General features: G+C 41.3%; 1 protein-coding gene across 1 annotated transcript in view; it reads left to right on the forward strand.

The window, feature by feature from the left end:
• The first annotated feature begins 2,873 nt into the window (after nucleotides 1-2,873).
• LOC124620177 overlaps nucleotides 2,874-20,319 on the forward strand; it is a 68,472-nt gene continuing 51,026 nt past the window's right edge. Inside the window, exons 1-2 of the mRNA XM_047146847.1 lie at nucleotides 2,874-2,948; nucleotides 12,285-12,308. Coding sequence (XP_047002803.1) covers nucleotides 2,874-2,948; nucleotides 12,285-12,308 — 99 coding nt within the window. The remainder of the gene's footprint in view (nucleotides 2,949-12,284; nucleotides 12,309-20,319) is intronic.

Genomic DNA, 20,319 nt, shown 5'->3' on the forward strand with positions numbered 1-20,319 from the left:
AAAATTGCTACACCACGAAGATGACGTGCTGCAGACGCGAAATTTAACCGACAGGAAGAAGATGCTGTGATGTGCAAATGATTAGCTTTTCAGAGCATTCACACAAAGCTGGCGCTGGTGGCGACACCTACAACGTGCTGACATGAGGAAACTTTCTAAGCGATTTCTCATACACAAACAGCAGTTGACCGGCGTTGCCTGGTGAAACGTTGTTGTGATGCCTCGTGTAAGGAGGAATAATGCGTACCATCACGTTTCCGACTTTGATAAAGGTCGGATTGTAGCCTATCGCGATTGCGGTTTATCGTATCACGACATTGCTGCTCGCGTTGGTCGAGATCCAATGACTGTTAGGAACGTCATGCTGAATCCCAACGGCCTCGTATCACTAGCAGTCGAGATGACAGGCATCTTATCCGCATGGCTGTAACGGATCGTGCAGCCACGTCTCGATCCCTGAGTCAACAGATGGGGACGTTTGCAAGACAACAACCATCTGCACGAACAGTTCGACGACGTTTGCAGCAGCATGGACTATCAGCTCGGAGACCATGGCTGCGGTTAACCTTGACGCTGCATCACAGACAGGAGCGCCTGCGATGGTGTACTCAACGACGAACCTGGGTGCGCGAATGGCAAAACGTAATTTTTTCGGATGAATCCCGGTTCTGTTTACAGCATCATGATAGTCGCATCCGTGTTTGGCGACATCGCGTTGAACGGACATTGGAAGCGTGTATTCGTCATCGCCATACTGGCGTATCACCCGGCGTGATGGTACAGGGTGCCATTGGTTACACGTCTCGGTCACATCTTGTTCGCATTGAGGGCACTTTGAACAGTGTACATTACATTTCAGATTTGTTACGACCCGTGGCTGTACCCTTCTTTCGATCCCTGCGAAACCCTACATTTCAGCAGGATAATGCACGACCACATGTTGCAGGTCCTGTACGGGCTTTTCTCGATACAGAAAATGTTCGACTTCTGCCCTGGCCAGCAATCTCTCACCAATTGAAAACGTCTCGTCAATGGTGGCCGAGCAACTGGCTCGTCACAATATGCCAGTCACTACTAGATGAACTGTGGTATCGTGTTGAAGCTGCATGGGCAGCTGTACCTGTACAAGCCATGCGACCTCTGTTTGACTCAATGCCCAGGCGTACCAAGGCCGTTATTACGCCCAGAGGTGGTTGTTCTGGGTACTGATTTCTCAGGGTCTATGCACCTAAATGGCGTGAAAATGTAATCTGGATAAGAAAATGTTCGACTGCTGCCCTGGCCAGCACATTCTCCAGATCTCTCACCAATTGAAAACGTCTGGTCAATGGCGGCCGAGCAACTGGCTCGTCACAATACGCCAATCACTACTCTTGATGAACTGTGGTATCGTGTTGAAGCTGCATGGGCAGCTGTACCTGTACACGCCATTCAAGCTCTGTTTGACTCAATGCCCAGGCGTGTCAAGGCCGTTATTACGGCCAGAGATGGTTGTTCTGGGTACTAATTTCTCAGGATCTATGCACCTAAACTGCGTGAAAATGTAATCACATGTCAGCTCTAGTATAATATATGTGTCCAATGAATACCCGTTTATCATCTGCATTTCTTCTTGGTGTAACAATTTTAATGACCAGTAGTGTAGATAAAATGGCATTCCATGGGCAAAGAGTAGATTAAAGAGAATGAGATAATGAGGAACGATAGTCCCATAGTTCCTCCCCCGTCCCCCCTTCACCCCTCACACACACACACACATACATACACACACACACACACACACACATACATACATACAGGCGCGCGCGCACGAGACTCCTCCCAAACCCGGTGTCACAGTCTGTTCTGTCGCTTATCGTTTCTTTCACTCCGTCAATGATTTGTTAACTGTAACACATAACTGCACCACATTAAAATGTAGATCCTCTGTAACACACTTGGTTCGTCAAAGATTGTACAATGGCAAGGACGTACGGTGTCCAACGTCTACTAAAGCACGGCGAGGTTTACATTAACTTTTGATTTGAAGGTACAGATTTTTTAAGTTATAAAACGTAATTAACGATCTGAATTCCAAAGCTCGAAGCACACATATCAATCACTGAACCTACCACTAATCTCAGTACTACTTGGGTGTAGATCTCTGATCTCAGCGCGTGGAATTTCGACGTGCCTGGAGATTCTTGTCATCTGCATAGTCCACCATGTTGTAGCCAGACAATAAAACTTCCACCGGTATGTACGGGATAAGGAATTCTTTACTTATTTCTGGCTTTCAATTTTATATCAGTATGCGATGTAATATACTGATGTGGGATCAGAATCGAAAAGTGTTTTTATGTTGCGTTCTCTTGAGATTTCGTGGCGGCCATGTTCTAATTACGTTAGAAACGAAATACCAGCATCGTTGACCGGCACATTTAGACGGCTGAAGATCGGTATCCAGGCAGTACAGACGGAGTCTATAGAGATCATTGAGCGCTACCCACGGATGCTAAGAAATAAACTGTGCTGTCAAAGATATTGTTAGACAAGCCACATTACATGTTTTATTCGTAGTCTCAGACGTCAGGGCGTCAGCAACAGTAAACAATTGAAAGGAGATTAAGTTCAGGGTGTTGAAAATTTTCTACGACTTTCTTAATGTCCCGCAGTAAATAACACAATGAAGAAAACACTTTCTTCATTGTAAAATCCATAACAAATGTGACTGTCACGAAGAAAATGTACATTTTGTAAACTGTTATTTGTGATGCATCTCTACGAACGCAATACATTTAAATTCGATGCACTTTCCACCTTTGCTGTTTCATGGTTTCACGGCAAGATATTAACTGCGAAAACGGAAGGCCCAACGATCATCGAAAATGGAGATGCGCGAACTCGTGGAGGACCTCAATTATGACTTTAACTACAATATGTTCATCTTGAAAAATGCTCTTCGGAGTGTAGAATCACTTGCAGGTATGTTTATTTATAATTATATAGCCGTGTAACAGATGTTTTTGGGCTCGATTGTCCTAATACTCTTACACAAACGTAGTCTACAATGTATGTGACACACTTGGTTAATACTGTTCTTACAATTATCTGGGCAGGACTAGGCTATACGATTTGTCATTGACTAATAATTTTTTTTCATTATGTTGACGACATACGTAGCAATGTTTGTACTTTTCCCGCGAGGTTGTAAAGAGGATGAGTTATCGTTGACGTAGTGTTCTGCGCATAATGTCTCTCCTAGATGGCGTAGTCCGTTAGGTTGGTCTTACGATACCTTAATTTGCATTATGTTGTGATCAATATTTCCAGACATCTAATCAAAGAATTCCGGACCTTTAATCTAGCTGTTGTTGAGAATTTCCTGATGTTCTTGTATTAGTGGCTGTCATAGTCCTTAGGCTACATTTGCTCTTGAGTCAGTACTAGGTATTGAAAAATGCATTAAAAGTAAATGTTATATATGTCAGACGATATTGTAATTTAACCGTGTAATCTTCGGTAGGGGGTGTATTTCTATCGTCAAGTAACATAACAAAATATCAAAGAAGGAATCATGTATGATGGATAAGCTCAATGATGTATATTCTCTATTTTCTGGAGATAGAAACTTATTTGTTATTCTTTTACACTTTCGACTTCGTTACTGAAGTAGGCTGACTTGTGTCTGTTTATATGTTTTCTCACATAATTAATGATACTGATAATTTTTGTCATACTTATTGAAAAGAACAATAAGAAAATCGTTTTCATTTTCCTTAAAATTTTCCTTATCTTCTTCACGTTCGATGTAAATCGCATAAAATAATACTCATTATCTTTGTAAAGAGACACCGACTAACTATGTCAGATTCTTCATAGTTAAGTCAAGTAAAAGAAGACGCAGTTGTAGCCACAGTTGCCTAGAAAAGCCCTGTGACGTTATCCAGTCTCGGACTGAAAATAATCTGTGCTTTTTCACAGGCGCTGACAAATTATTTGTCCTCTGTAGTTGCTATCTCTTAAATATACTGAAACTGTTCAACATATGTGACTGTCGACTGCATGTAGAGAGGACGTTTGTGTGTAATGCTTGTCAAACAAGAGGAAAAGTGTAACATATTTCTAAGTAAAGCATATTTTATAGAGTTGAGTACTGTGGTTTCCAAGCTCACCTGTCTCTCTAGCGAACAAATGTTAATTAACAATCCTTAACTGCATAATATACGTCAGAGGGTTTTAAAACACTCATCGATAACACCTGCCAAACTAGAACTGTACACAGCCACTGCACATCTTGTAGCTGGCCAAATTCAGGAGAGGAAATTTGTTTTACCTTCAGTTACTAAACGAATATTTACGATTGAGTGCTACAAAGTCGCCTTGCCTTAGCGTTCTCTTTACGGAAGCTGATATTTATTTCTCCCACTGTAGGGCTGTCGAAAGAACTACGCGGTGAGAAACAACATACATTTATCTACGTTGACAGACAAGAGATATTTACGGGTTATTGAGTAGAAAGTCTGCTTCTCGTTAATAATGTATTGTAATAACTTCTTTAACTGAATTTATTTTACATCTTGCAAATATATGCATGAACTAATATTAATTACTGCGAAAATTTGGCATTTGTGGGATATGTCATCTTTAAAATTAGGCTTGTGGACTGTATACATCGTTCTTTCTATCATTCAAGATCAGTATTATTATTTCAAATGTAGAATATTTTCGTACTTGCGTGAATGCATTGAATTTGACGGAAGATGCCATTTATGGGTTAAGAGACTCCTTGGCAAATTCTGAACTGCGTGCCTTCGACTTCTATAAAGACAGCACATTAATTCTTGAATGAAACTCCGACTTAAAAATTTTTTGTTGCGTTTATTCTTTCGTTTAACAGTTTTGGGCTTGTCAGATTATAATTGGATAACAACTAAGGGCGAACAGCATGTATCTGATTTCTCGTGACCCTCCGTGTGTGCCTTTGATATTTTTGCTTCTGAATTTTGTAGAAGTAATAATGACATGCATTTAATTGTATTGCCTGATTTTATTGAACTTTTAAACTTTCTCTAAGTAGTAACTGTGTGCTCCCATCCCCTACGCGACAAATATTTGGTAGCTGTTGTTTATGACAACGCTGCTTATGATAATGATGTTACAGTAGCATCGAAGCAAACTGTTTTGGAGGTTTTACCATCAGTTAGTAAACAAATGTTCACAGGGCACGTTTAACTATTTCGCAATAAGTGTGGAAATATTTAATGTGATCTTACAACATTGAAACTAATTAATTAGTGCGATTCAAGAAAAGATAATACTTTCACCTTTTTTTCAAGTGACATAACAGTGATTTAATAAACGTGGGTCTTCAAACTATTTCATTGGGTTTAGAAATTGATGTTTTTTTTTCATTTTGTGTAAATAGTATGATAGCTTTATCATTACAAAAAGGGTTTTGTAGTGTTCACTAGTCTGGAACGGAAAGCTATCTTGCAGTGGAATCTGAACTGTCGGAAAAGCAGTCGAATTTTGAGGCAGGTTTGTCGGGAATCGGTAAAAAGAAAATGCACGATAAACAGAGGAGTTCCGTTATGGGTTGAATACGTGAAGGAAACACTGATAAATCTGATTATGAGAGGAGATAAACTGAGGCTCTCAAATATACTTGGTTCTGAACTGCGTTGACTTCAGGACACAATAAAAGTGTCGTGATGAAAGTTGTTGAAGGGGATAGTTAAAGCACCGAAGTAGTATCGTGGAGGAATGCTTCGGAGACTCGGTACGGTAGGGACATCCTGATTTAGAGCTCCGAGGTGATGATATCACTTTATGGGGATTGATGGACATGTTCTTCTAACGGGCCATGGCGGTTCCCTTTCCCCTTCCTTGTCCAGCTTAGCTGCTGTTTTTGTGGCAATATCATTCAAGGGTCGTTAAATACTGTTATGAGCCACAACTTTGTTGTCAGTTTCTACGACGTGAATGTGCGAAATCTGAATAGGATACTAAAACTCGGTTAGACCAAACTAGTGTACAATACATACTACCTACACCTTTCTTGCACTACTCCTCGTCACAAACAACTCTTCTCCTGGTAGGAAGTTTATATTCATCTCTAGTAATATTCTGATAATGGGACTAAGATGAAAATTTAAGCCTGAGACTTCCTTGAAATGAAGAAGTTCTTTTCTTTTAATAATGAATCCAAAAGTTAAAGTTTTATCTTTCCCTTCATACTGCCTTGACAGTTGATATGGATTTTCACCTAGCTTTACACTCTCCTTCCGCAGTCATTACCATTTCACATAACACGGCAGTGTAGTCTTCACATAAAATATCATCATAGGGAGCCACATTCAAGCTCCGTTAGACCATTTTCTCTCATTTTCGCAGTATTTTACAGGGTAGTTGTTCCAGAGTGACGAGTATCTCACAGCTTTCGTTTCTCCCATTGAAGTTCACCCTTCGTCCTCCTATATCTCCTCCCCCTCCCACCAACCCCTCCCACGCTTCCAACAGACGATAGATCAATCTGAGACAACGGGTTGAATACTCTTTATTGATTAAAAGCACTACATTGCGTATGTTCTACAGGTTTAAAGTCTGATGATGGCCTTCTGAGCCGAATACCGATTAAATTGAATAAATTAAACCTCTAATACCGGTTAACTGAATAAATTAATCCTGCAGAACATGCGCAATATAGTGATTTTCATTTATTATTGTGTTGTTCTCCCAAGAAGCGACGGAAGCGTCAGCTAACATGGTTGAATACTCGTCGTAGTACAAAGTTTCATCGCTAATTTTGGGCCCAGAATAGCAGCATAATGAACTGCGTTAAACTCCAAACCAGTTCGCAATGTGTTTTGGAATAAGGGCAATTCACACTGTTGGTGGTGATCCGTCAGTCGAATGTAGAACTTACGTACGAGACAGGCCCATGGAGCCTTTCAACGTTGTTAGACTATGTGCTAACACTCTCACCCTCGTCCTGCTTTTCATTATACACACGTTCATAAAAAAAATACGACACTACACTATACAAGCACTTATCACCATCAGTCACGCGATACGTATACACACGACGTTTCGCAAAAGACCAGACGAAGAAAACGACAACTAACACAAGGGCCTTGTTCTGGAGGGCATTTTAGGATTATCACAGACTCTCTAATGCTCACAGTTGTAATATCGATTTCAACTTTTCAATAATTAACTTGCATAAAATATTCGCTTAACGAAAGAAGGGGTCTGCTATTTTTTGATGTATTAGCAAACATAAGTTTAAAGCAAAAACTTAATCAAAATACCTTTCAAAGTTTTAATCGATTGGCTTCTCGTTTATCTTTTAAAGCTTTATTTTTTATCATCGGCATAACCTCCTTCTCTATGCTTTTCTTATGTCTTCCTATTCCTGTTTCCTACTTTTTGTCTCGTCTGCTAATCTCACGCTGTGTTTTCTCGCACGCTGACACTTGTTGATGGCCCAGCATTGAAATCTGCAGCAATTTGCGGAAGTGTTCCACCTCTGATACGTTGAAAGATTCTCTTCAGTCGTCGTTGGTCCCGTTCTTGTAGGACCTTTTTCTGGCCGCAGCGATGTCGGAGATTTGATGTTTTACCGGATTCCTGATAGTCACTTTATATTCGTGGAATGGTCGCACGGGAAAATCCCTACTTCATTGCTACCTCAGAGATACTTTGTCCTACTGCTCATACGTCACTATAACACCACATCCAACTCACTTAAATCTTGATAACCTGCCATTGTAGCAGCAGTAACCGACCAAACAACTGCGCCATAACCTTGTTGTCTTATATAGGCGTTGCCGACCGTAGCACCGTATTCTGCCTGTTTACATATCTCTGTATTTGAATATGCATGCCTATACCTCTTTCTTTGTTGCTTCAGTGTATGGAAATTGGAAATTTGTGATAAGGTATTATGGGACCAAACTGCAGTCCCTAAGCCTACACACTACTTAATCTAGCTTAAACTAAGTTACACTATGGACAACCCACACAACCATGCCTGAGGGAGTTCTCGAACCTCCGACGGCGGGAGCCGCACGGACCGTGACAAGGCGCCTGAGACCGCGCGGCTACACAGCGTGGCTCGGTGTATGAATCAGGGTGGGGCTAAGTACAACCTGCTTCTTGAATCACCTATTAATGACAATTATCAGCAGATAATATACATAACAGTAGTGTATTTCAAAATTCATTGCCTTAGCGACACAACAAACCAATGAGAGCAATTTCATGTAACAGATAATTAAACACCCTGTGCTATTCAAAGCAAACACCTCTAATAATATTAGCGCTACGAATTATCATTAGCCATCAGAGGAGCTAAAACATCGAAATTAAAATAAGCAGCATTTAAATAGCCAAAGGCCCATAGAGGCGTGCCACATATAATACCAAAATTGCTTCGATTTTTCAACCTGCTTTCCTGCACCCAATACACTGATGAGTACAAATAAGTACATGCCCAGAAAGTCAGACACCGCAATCAGACCGTGCCCCAGCACACAACGACTCTCGGCGTTCAAAGTACAACAATTTAAACACGCAAAAGGTTTAATATTAGAAAGAAAGGAAATATGTTAGCACACAATTTACTCTCAGTATCATAGAAAGAGATCCTTCCACGTAAAAATCAAGTTTACGCCAGCTCAACAGGCAGCTTAAATAATACTCACAAGGAAATTAGCCAATGTTTTTCCCCTTTTCTTTTTTTAATAGCAAGGTGGTAACATACAACATATCGAGGCTCGAACTTCATACAACAGCTTAAAAGGCATTTTCTACAGCACAAAATGAACACCGCCACAAGTAAAAGCAGACGCAATTGCAAAGCATGGAGTGAGATTTTACCCACATACACTACGCCAGCTTTTCAATACGAAACACTTGACTTTCCAGTTAGCCAAGAAGTAACTCACTGTCCAAGGTGAAGGCGGCACCAAACCATCGTCCATAGGATTGCAACGCTCAAGAAGACACTACAGCAGGACCACCTTGCGGCTGGGCACAACACACTATGGCCAAGCAAATGCCAAATTCAACTTCCCGGCCGTACCGAGAAGCAGTGCGTGTCTCTTCTGACTTGGCGTCCATTCTTGCTCTAGCCGCCAGTACTCGCCACAACACTCCTGCCGTCGCCGCGCACTACCTAGACGACGCGAACAGCCAGAAACCAAAGAGTACGACTCCTGTAGCATGACTCCTACCCAAAAGAAGGTCGATACAAGCCTCTACGCTTCAGAGATGCTGGGTACAAAAGCCACTCAAATAAGCAAATAAGGGCATGTGTTTGTAAAGAATGGAAAGATTTTTGGGACAGTTCAGGAACAGAGAGGAGAACCTACCAGTTCCTTCCTAACGTAAAGGAGAGATCTAGAATGTCATGTTTCCTTTCGACCGACGGAGCTGTTCACAACCTGTCGGGATATGGTCCATATTGCAGGTAGTTTCTCAATAATCGGTACTCCAGACCACATCACCTGTGAGTATGCCAGTAGACAAATTGTTACAGACCAGTAAAGGGACGTCTTTGGCAGTACACCTGAGGAATTAGGAGCTTTGACACAAACTGAACTTGCTGACAGCCAAAATATCAGCTTATCAGCTGAAAACCTACATGACTGTGAGACATCCAAGAAGAGGCAATGCATCACGACAACTAGACGCACGAAGGCAGAGCATTAACCTACAACAACCTTCCGGAGGCACCAAGGCCTTCGGGAGACCAGGAAGGATTTACTGAGAACGTGACAGCCATCTCTCAATGTCTTCAACGTTGAGTAGCACCATACTAAAGTTCCTGTGAAACCTGATCTGTGCGCCTCAGCACACCAGGGGCAATCTATCCAGATAAATGAGTAAATCCAGTTTCGTTCTGATACCAAGTATAGAAGGGTAGTGTATTCTAGTGTTGTATAGTGTAGTGTAGTCTAGAATTACAAATCTAGAATTATAAATTACAAAATTTGTGATGTAGCGTTGTAGCACAGTGTAGTAGACCAGCAGCATGCGCCTTTTAGATTCCGGGTGAACATAAATCTGTGTGCCAGATGGCTGAAAAGTCGTATGTGGATTTTTAAAATTATTTTTGTTTCTTTTTAGTAGGTATTCCACAGATTCAGACGTGCGTTGCGCTGTCAACCAGCCGTCCACCGGATGAGTGATGATAATACCGAGTTGGCACCAAGGTCTACAGCCTTCCTGCCTTACGCAGGGATCATAACCAACATGACTGGTCGTATTTTGCGGAAATATGATTTGAAGTGTAGTTTCCGATCTTCATCCAAGGTTATGATCCTTTTAGATTCCGTTTCGAATGATCTTGGTTTGTGGAAGACGGAAATCTATCGTATTCCTTACAACTGTAACATGCCATGTATTAGTCAGACTGTCAGGCCCGTGAAGGACCTGTGTACTTACGATAAGCGTCACACACGCTTACAACAGCCGAGAAAATTAGCAATTACAGAACACTGTCTTGGCACCGATTATCCTATGGAATATAACAGCACCGAGATTCTACCATGCACTTCTAGCTGTAGAGATAGTGTTATTAGGAAGCTGTTGAGATTAAATTAGCTCGTAACTTTGTAAATAGAGATGAACGGTTTTGATCAAATTCTGCGTGGAACCCTGCTCTTCCCATTGTTAAAAAAATAAGAAATTAAAAGAAATAGATGGACATAATCAAGACTAAAAAACCCGTTGTTTAGTAATTTTCACAACTGATAACTTCTAACGTCGCTCATCTTTGGTTTTGCAATGGTGCAAGCGCTTACATTCCCGTTAGTTATTTGAACAAACTGAGCGATGGTCATCCGTTAGTCACTTCATAAACGTTGGTAAATGTTTCTCGGGCCGTAAATAACAGTCCAAATGGTGGATGCTATGAAATTAATTATTCATTTGAAGACCACTGATCCGCACGTTTCAGTTTGTGATAGCAAGCGATGTGCCAGAAACAGGCTTTCAGCGACGTAGGTATTGCGTTTTAATTGACAGAGGGCGGTTTTTTCGACACAGCCAATTATAATCTTTCACCGCAATTGTCACGGAATCGCATTTCATATTATGAGAGTCGGGAGGCTGAGTGTGTCACAGCTGTCCCACAGAAATGATGAGACTGCTCTCGACGTTTGCGTATCACAAATACACCATCTTTTTTCTATTTGCATTTTGATTAGCAGCCACGATGCACATCCATAACTTTCCATAATGAAATTAAAGGTGCTGATTTTAATTGGTAATCGCGATTTTTCTATTCAGCCTTCGGCTTTTCGGACTGTGATTGACGCTAACTGTTCTCTGCCATTGGGCTGTGCGATTGATTTCAAACGACCCCCACCCTTGCAGTTCTCCGCCCACATGCAAGTGCAGCCGGAATGGAGAACGCTGTGCATCGGAAGGAAATGTTCCAGCGTTATTTCCGTGTACTTTTCACAGATTTAACCATGTAGTACTAAATACGAACTTCAGGCATCAGTGTGTTTGACGGAATGTGGTCGAATTGGTAGCAGCTACTGAGGATTGTTCACTACTCATCCAAAAATCCCCGAACATGTTGCAGAGTACCCCTGTCTTCTCCGTCTAGAATAAGGACGCAATAGCGATATGGTGGAGTGGCAAAAGGAGGTCCTAAATATCCGTCGTGTCAATATCAGCCACTGAAATAGGGGATGAATTTCTCAAGCGTGTCAACGAGTACAGTCCTGATTTAGAGGCTAAGGCTGTAAGAGATCTTCCAGTGTGGGTCTAGAAGGAATTTACGTTGCAACTGCGTCCGAAACACGGTTGTGGCGGCGGACGACCGAGTACTTACTTTTATGTCAAGGCTCAATTATTTCATTCCGTGCAAAGTACAAAGCTGTGTAATACGTCAACAGTGTACCTTTCTGACAACTAACAATTTGGAAGAATTTGTAACGCGTTACTCTTCGTAGCAACTTTCCTGGCTACAGAACCTTGCCCACACTACATGACGAATTTGCTCCATTACAGCAGCAGTAGATGATGAGAAACAGATACTTGTAACCTGTTCAGACGACTCATGTTTCTGTTGGTACGTGGATGATGCGTGGCGTTCACTGTAGACCTCAGGTAACCTACCGCTAGGACGAGAAGCAAGTGGCGAAGGAAATTGAGGGAATGAGATTTTCACTCTGCAGCGGAGTGTGCGCTGATATGAAACTTCCTGGCAGATTAAAACTGTGTGCCCGACCGAGACTCGAACTCGGGACCTTTGCCTAGCGCGGGCAAGTGCTCTACCATCTGAGCTACCGAAGCACGACTCACGCCCCGTCCTCACAGCTTTATTTCTGCCAGTACCTCGTCTCCTACCTTCCAAACTTTACAGAAGCTCTCCTGCGAACCATGCACAACTAGCACTCCTGAAAGAAAGGATATTGCGGAGACATGGCTGAGTCACAGCCTGGGGGATGTTTCCAGAATGAGATTTTCACTCTGCAGCGGAGTGTGCGCAGGAGAGCTTCTGTAAAGTTTGGAAGGTAGGAGACGAGGTATTGGCAGAAGTAAAGCTGTGAGGACGGGCCGTGAGACGTGCTTGGGTAGCTCAGTTGGTAGAGCACTTGCCCGCGAAAGGCAAAGGTCCCGAGTTCGAGTCTCGTCCGGCACACATTTTTAATCTGCCAGGAAGTTTCAAAACTGAGGGAGGTTGAATAATGTTAAGTGAGTGTCCTGTTACCTCACCGTTGGAATCTTTGGTTGCACCTTGACTCCAACCTGTCAACACTGTAATGAATAATCAAATTTTCCAACGTGAAGAATGTAACCTGATGAATGTGGGAAATTCTTGTCTTGGAAGATAAAAATTCCGATGTTACAAATTCAACTGCGTGGTACCAAGTATATTCAGGACTAAATACAGCATCTAATGTGGCATACAAATTAAGCGAATCTGAACATTTTGACTCCATTTGGGACAAACAATAATCCTTACTTTTGAGGGTCCACACAGTCTGTCCAGTCGAGACGGGTTGTCCAGGCAGCAAACGTCGTACGTAGAACTCTCCAACATGCACAGCTTCGTAAATCCAACTTCCCAGTAATTCTCAGGGAGGTGTCATGTTCTTGGAAGGTAGGTAACGAGGACAGTACGTTGAAGTACAGACTTTGACTGAACAGGGATTGGGGCTATAATCAATTGTAGCCTTTACAAGAAAACAATAGCGGCATTCTCAGTAGTCGATTTAGGGAAATCATGTAAATCGAAAATCACTATGGGTGAATGGGGATTAGTGCTGCACTTCACCTAAATCGGGTTTCAGTGTGTTAACAACCACATCATCTCGCTCCTTGGCTCTATATGAATTCAGTTTACAGAGTCCTTGTAATACACACTTTCACCCCCTTCTGGACTAAATTAGTAGTTATGGGCAAGGATAATCAAAACCTACAATTTTCCCACACATATACCTCATTTACTAAGTTAATTTTTGCCTCAGCATATGTCTAGAATATCTATCCCTACTTTTAGTCAAGTACTGCCATAAATTGCTAATCTCCCCGTTTTCATTCAGTACATAACAATTAGTTTATCGATCCACCTACCTGATCTACAGTATTCTTTTGCAGCACTACATTTCAAAAATTTCTGTTCTCCTCATGCCTGTACCATTTATCGTCCTCGTTTCAGATTCACTTACAGATGTTAATGTATTTCAGAAAAGCCAAACCAACAAAACTATCTTCTCCTTTTAGTGTCTCATTTCCCAAGCTTACTCCCTCAGAATCACCTAACTTATTCCTCTGTACTCCATTACCCATATTCACATTAAAAATCTCTTTCGAAGACACTATACACTCCATCCAACCAAGCTTTCTAATTCTTTGCCGTCTCTGACAGAAATGCAATGTCATCAGCAAACCAAGAAATCTTCGTTTATTCTCCATGTACTTCGATCCGATTTCAAAATTTCTCCCGGGTTTCTTTCACTGCATGCTCGTTGTTCAGATTGAATAATAAAGGGGGGTAGGTTACAATTCTAGTGACACTTCCTTCTCATTTACTGTCTTCCTTTCATGCCCCTCGACTCTTGTGTTTGTGGTTTGATTTCGGTACAAGTTGCAGACAACCTTCTGCTTATTCTATTTTCTTCCAGATACTATTTCAAAGATCATATTTCAGTCAACATTATGAAAAGTTTTCCATAAATCTACAAATGCTATAAATATAGGTTTGTATGCTTTAAACCCATCTTGTAAGACAAGTCGTAGGATCCATATTGTTCCTCAGTAATCTAAATCGATCCACTCCCAGTCCGGCTTCAATGTGTCAATCGATTCGTCAGTAGAAGATTAATGTTAGTACACAGCAATCACGATTTATTGAACTAACTTTTCAGCAACATGCACATATGAAAGCACCAGCTTTCTTCGGTACTGTTGTTATTAAATGGTTTAAATGGCTCTGAGCACTATGGGACTCAACTGCTGAGGTCATTAGTCCCCTAGAACTTAGAACCAGTTAAACCTAACTAACCTAAGGACATCACAAACATCCATGCCCGAGGCAGGATTCGAACCTGCGACCGTAGCGGTCTTGCGGTTCCAGACTGCAGCGCCTTTAACTGCACGGCCACTTCGGCCGGCTGTTGTTATTACATTGTTCTTGAAGTCAGAGAATATTTTCTCTATCACATATATCCTGCATGCCAGGTGGAACAGTTACGTCATGATTGGTTTTATCAAGGATCTTAGTACTTCTGAAGGAATGTCGTGTGCTCCAAGTGACTTGGTGAATTGTTTTGAATTAGGTCCTTCAGTGCCTTCCGAATTCTACTCGCCGTATCACACTTCCAGTCTCATCTTCATCTACTCCCTCCTTTCTTTTTATGATTTTGTCTTCAACGTTCTTTTCTGTGCATATTCTTCCATCCTTCAGCTGTCACTTCTTTGCTTAGTACAGGCTTTCCATTTGAGCTATTGATGTTAATACAGTTGTCTCTATTTTCTCGAATGGTTTCTTTATTTCTCGTAAGTACTCTTGGTGTTCATACAGTTGCCTCTGTTTTCTATAATTTTTTTTTATTTCTCGTAAATACAGAATTGTTAGATATTAAAATGTTAATAGCTTACTGCTCTCGTAGTTACTCATAACATTGCAGAGTATAAATCGTATAAATATTCGCTGGCTATAATCATCAGAAATACTAGACAAATCGGAAAACTTACCGACTTTACTCTTCGTATACAGAAACAAATACACCTTCACATGCACTACACTTTCAATTTTTTGAATTGTGCTTTAGTGCCACAGTATTGCACTTAAATAGTTCCCTGTCTCCCAAGGGTTTCGTGGATGTTTCTCTTGTCTGTACGAAAAATCCCAGAACTGGAAATACCCTCTCAAAAAACCCCAACAGGAACTCCCTCTGAGGAGTGACGAACGGTACTCAAAAATAGTTGGACGGGTATTCTGTATGTGATCACCTCTGTAGAGGGAACACATTTTATTACCATTCTTCTCATGGATGTCAGTGTGACATCTGGTTCGCCAAAACGAATGTTGATGTGCCCCTCTGAATCGTGCTCTGGACCGTAGACAGAGGTAACTAAAGTTTTCAATCTTTCCCAGCACCTTTTCAGTCAAAAGGTGTCTGTCTTTTAGGCTGCTCATAAAAATTATGTCTACGCCATTTTTTCTCTTAATGGGTTTGGATTTATGTGTGTGTGAAACAGAATCATTGTCTTTTATGCCTCGTCATACATCTTTTGCTTCAACTTGTTCTGAAGAATTCTTGCCTCCTAATACGTCCACTTTTTCACTTAGATGTGGCACTTTTAACTTGCATATTTTGACATTGTAGCTGTAGGTGATAAACAGTCGTGGACGTGGCACTTTGTATCTCAGTGTACGTTTTATTACTTGTAATGTGTGTTGGTGTGTTCCACTTCAGGTGTGGTTCTTTTTATTCTAAAGAAGTGCTACAACCATTCGATAACCAATATGCAAACCGTTTACACACTTGGCTATGTTAGTAAGTTTTGTTTTCTATACCGATACCAACTGTTAACTTGATTCAAATGGTTCAAATGGCTCTGAGCACTATGGGACTCAACATCGATGGTCATCAGCCCCCTAGAACTTAGAACTACTTAAACCTAACTAACCTATGGACAGCGCACAACATCCAGCCATCACGAGGCAGAGAAAAATCCCTGACCCCGCCGGGAATCGAACCCGGGAACCTGGGCGTGGGAAGCGAGAACGCTATCGCACGACCACGAGATGCAGGCTGTTAACTTGATTGATACGTTGTATATCGTTAGTGTTTTAGATGTGTGTGTGTGTGTGTGTGTGTGTGTGTGTGTGTGTGTGTGTGTGTGTGTGTGTGTGTGCCTGTGTGTTTGTGTGTGTGTGTGTGTGTGTGTGTGTGTGTGTGTGTGCATGCGCGTGCGTAAGTGTACGATTACACTAGTCTGCGTGGCATCAGACGGCTGAAAACTAATATGTGATACTACCTCAACTTTTTACGCCGTTTTCAGTTTTTCCTATCACGTACGGTTTTGCCGCAGTTTGACTTTAGAGATATATTGCCGTGTCAGAAGGTTAGGCGTATTGTTGGAGAGAAATTTGTCAATACGAGCCTGTATACCTTTAGGCTGTTACACCTGTTGATGCTAGTTGTTAGTTGTGACGCTGAAAGTGTTGCTTATCTAACAGGCTTGGATTACCAATGCTACATTGTGATTATTCTGTATATTTAAGACGGTATTAATAAATTTCTTTGCCTACTGTTGATAGTTACGACAATATCAACGCGCAAGTGTGTGAGAACATAAATATTTTTTATTCCATTTTTGGGAATAATACAGTGGCTAAGCAGACTTTGTGTAAAAAGCTCACCAAGCCATTTTAAAATGAAACTTGGCGAGCAGGGCAAGGGATGGGCGTCAGAGGCAGTTTATCGCTGTTGTATGGAAAGATTAAGCCAGTGTTGTGAAGGGAGCCTAAAACTCACCTTAATGACTTTTACTTCTGCGTAGCTAATGTACGGGGCTGCAGTTCGAAAAATAAAGAGATAAGTTGTGCATCCAAACATTGATCCAGGCATTAGGCCAGTATGCACATGAAAAAGATCTGATTACTCCTCTTCCTCCAGCTGCTGTACAGAGAACGTGACAGAAGATGATAAAGAAAATGATGTTGATGCAATTTCCGAAGACGATAGTGATGTCCATGAGCCTGAAGGCGACTCTGCTCCACAACTGTTCTCTCAGAGTGAACTTAATGCTCACGTACGAGATTTGAAGTTTCTTAAGGAATCTACGGAACTACTTGGCTCCCAGCTAAAAAGTAAGAATGTACTGGAGCCAGGAACACAATGACTCATCATTCAGACGTAGAGAGAAAGAATTAGTTCATCTATTTTCACAGAACGAGACATTGCTTTACTGCAATACCGTAAACGATGTAATGCACTTCCATGGCACTAAACGTGATCCTTCTCAGTGGAGCCTTTTCTAGATTCGTCAACGAGGAGTCTGAAAGCGTGTTACAGCACAATGGAAACGTGTATGGTTCCGTTCTTGTGGCCCATTCATTCAAATGAAAGCGACGTATGAGAACATGAAGATAATCTTAACGAGTATCCAGTATGTGGAATACACTTGGCTAATCTGCAGTGGCTTCAAAGTTATCAGGATACTATTGGGACAAGCTGGGTTCACAATAGTGCCTTGCTTTCTTTGCGAATCGGACAGTCGGTTAAGGCAAAGACACTGGAGCGTATGAGTTTGGTCAGAGCGGAGAAATTTTGTGCCTGTAACTAAAAGTATCCTGCACGAACCGCTTGTAGAACAAAAAAAGTCTTGCTTCCAACCCTTCAAATAAAATTAGGCTTGATGAAGTAATTTGTAAAGGCTCTACCACAGGATGGACCCTGCATCAAGCACCTTTCCAAGAAATTTCCCTTCACCGTACGAGACAAATTAAAAGCTGGAATTTTTTTTTAGTCCTCAAAGATATTGATGAAGGATGAGGATTCTGAGAAGATAATGAAGAAAAGAGAAAAGGTGCATGACTGCCTTCTGACCAGTTACTGAGAACTTTCTGTGGAATAACAAAGATCCTAATTACAAGGCCATTGTTGAAAAAATTGCGAAATTTGAAGAAGATAGGTTGTAACATGAGTGTGAAAGTGCACTTTCTACGCTCAACTATCGACTACTATCCGAAAAATTTGGGACATTGTACTGAAGAGCACAGTGAACGTTTTCACCGATGTATTAAGGAGATGGAGAGGCGGTACCAGCTGCACAGTTCAGCACCTGTGATGGCCGACTACTTGGATGTTGAAGAGGGATAGTCATTATATACAAGTATCTGCAAGGAAATCAAAGAAGAGTAAGTTTAAAAATTAATGGAACACTTTTGACTCCTTTTTTTATACAAGGTAGTCACGAAACAAATTACAGAAGTCCTGAGCAGTATTTTTAAATGTATTTTGTTTTCAAATGTGTTTTGGTTAAAAACCCACCTTGTGTGAAATGGTGTTAGAATATATTGGTGGGCTCAAAAGTGAAAATCGTCAAAATATTGCTTCTTATTTTGTGTAAAAATCAGACGTGATAGATAAAAACGGTACTTATTTATAGAATCAGCATAAAAAATTAATTCAAGAACACCTACTTTCAACAATCATCTGACAAAAATTTTTAAAATGCAGACTAGTGTTATCGATTTATTTGGCTGTGAGTTGTTGCTTAATAATTTATCATTTCCTTGCTGCTTGCTTCTTGGACGCTTAACAACAATGCATTGGGATATTTGTTATAATGATTTATTGTGATGATATCCATACTTTGCTCCATTTTTATGGGTAACAACTATGCTGTTTTAAATTATCTACTAGTAAATAATGACTGATAACAATATCTGACATCTGACATGTTCGTCATATCTTGTACTAAACTATCTGCTTGTCATTGCCACTTACAGTTAGTGGCGTGACTAGGGTAACTGGAACCAAGGGCAAACCTCGACTTTCCACCTCCACCCCCTCCCCCAGCTCGACAACTTCCCGTTTTTGTTTAATCCGCATTGCTGTTTAACCTGTTTATTCGCTTATTGTGATCAATATGTATTCACGATTACGTAGAACGTATATACGTCAGTAATTTTGTTTCTTGTTAAGATACAATTTAAAAAAATCCAAAGTTGCATTGTCTGCAGCAATACAGTGATTCCTTTCTAATTGTTTCACTTCCAATCAATTTAAAACTATAACAACGAAAGAAATTACAAAAATGCTCTTAAAACTTCCATTACGTTGATTAATTGGCGTAACAGACGGAAGGGTGGGTTTAACGTCCCGTCGACATCGAGGTCATTAGAGACGGATCACAAGCTCGGATTGTATCAAGGATGGGGAAGGAAATCGGCTATGCCCTTTCTAAGGAACCATCCCGGAATTTGCCTGCAATGACTTAGGGAAATCACGGGAAATCAAAGCCTGGATGGGCGGACGCGGGTTTGAACCGTAGTCTTACCGAATAAGAGACCTGGTTCAAACCACTGCGCGACCTCCCTCGGTCTTGGCATAACAGGATTTTCCGTATATCAAAGACAGAAATCGAGATACAAGCATCTCAGTACAAGAGAGAGGCGGGTCTTAGGGCACTGTTGCTGAATACAGTCCATTCGGAACCTGCTCCTGGTTTCCTTTGTTACATCTCCGCTCCTTCACATTTTAGTTACTTCCAGTTCCTATTTTTTATTATTTTTCTTCTACTTCTACTGCATCATTATACTCTTTTTCCCACTCCTATTTCACCGTCGCCCTTTCCCTTTTCTTTTTCCTTTCCTCATGTCAAAAAGATGCGTGCATTCAGGGCATGCGCCTCGGCTGCCATACCCTAGTTACGTCACTGCTTACAATGCATTGCTGGTTGGGCATTTGTGTTGGTAAACACTTCATCCCTGGTATTTGAGTCAATGATTCAAATGGCTCTGAGCACTATGCGACTTAACTTCTGAGGTCATCAGTCGCCTAGAACATAGAACTAATTAAACCTAAATAACCTAAGGGCATCACACACATCCATGCCCGACGCAGGATTCGAACCTGCGACCGTAGCGGTCGCTCGGCTCCAGACTGCAGCGCCTAGAACCGCACGGCCACTCCGACCGGCGGTATTTGAGTCACTAGGATGTTTGGTTCTCTACATTTCCTTCAAGAGTGTTCGTTATTTTGTACACAATATAGAGACTTTATTACCATGTTATTTTAAGTGTGTATGTCATCGTGTTTTCTTTAGAATTACGTCAATGTAGGTATGTGTATCTCT

The sequence above is a fragment of the Schistocerca americana genome, chromosome 6, assembly GCF_021461395.2.
Source record: "Schistocerca americana isolate TAMUIC-IGC-003095 chromosome 6, iqSchAmer2.1, whole genome shotgun sequence".
In the NCBI taxonomy this organism is placed as follows: Eukaryota; Metazoa; Arthropoda; class Insecta; order Orthoptera; family Acrididae; genus Schistocerca; species Schistocerca americana.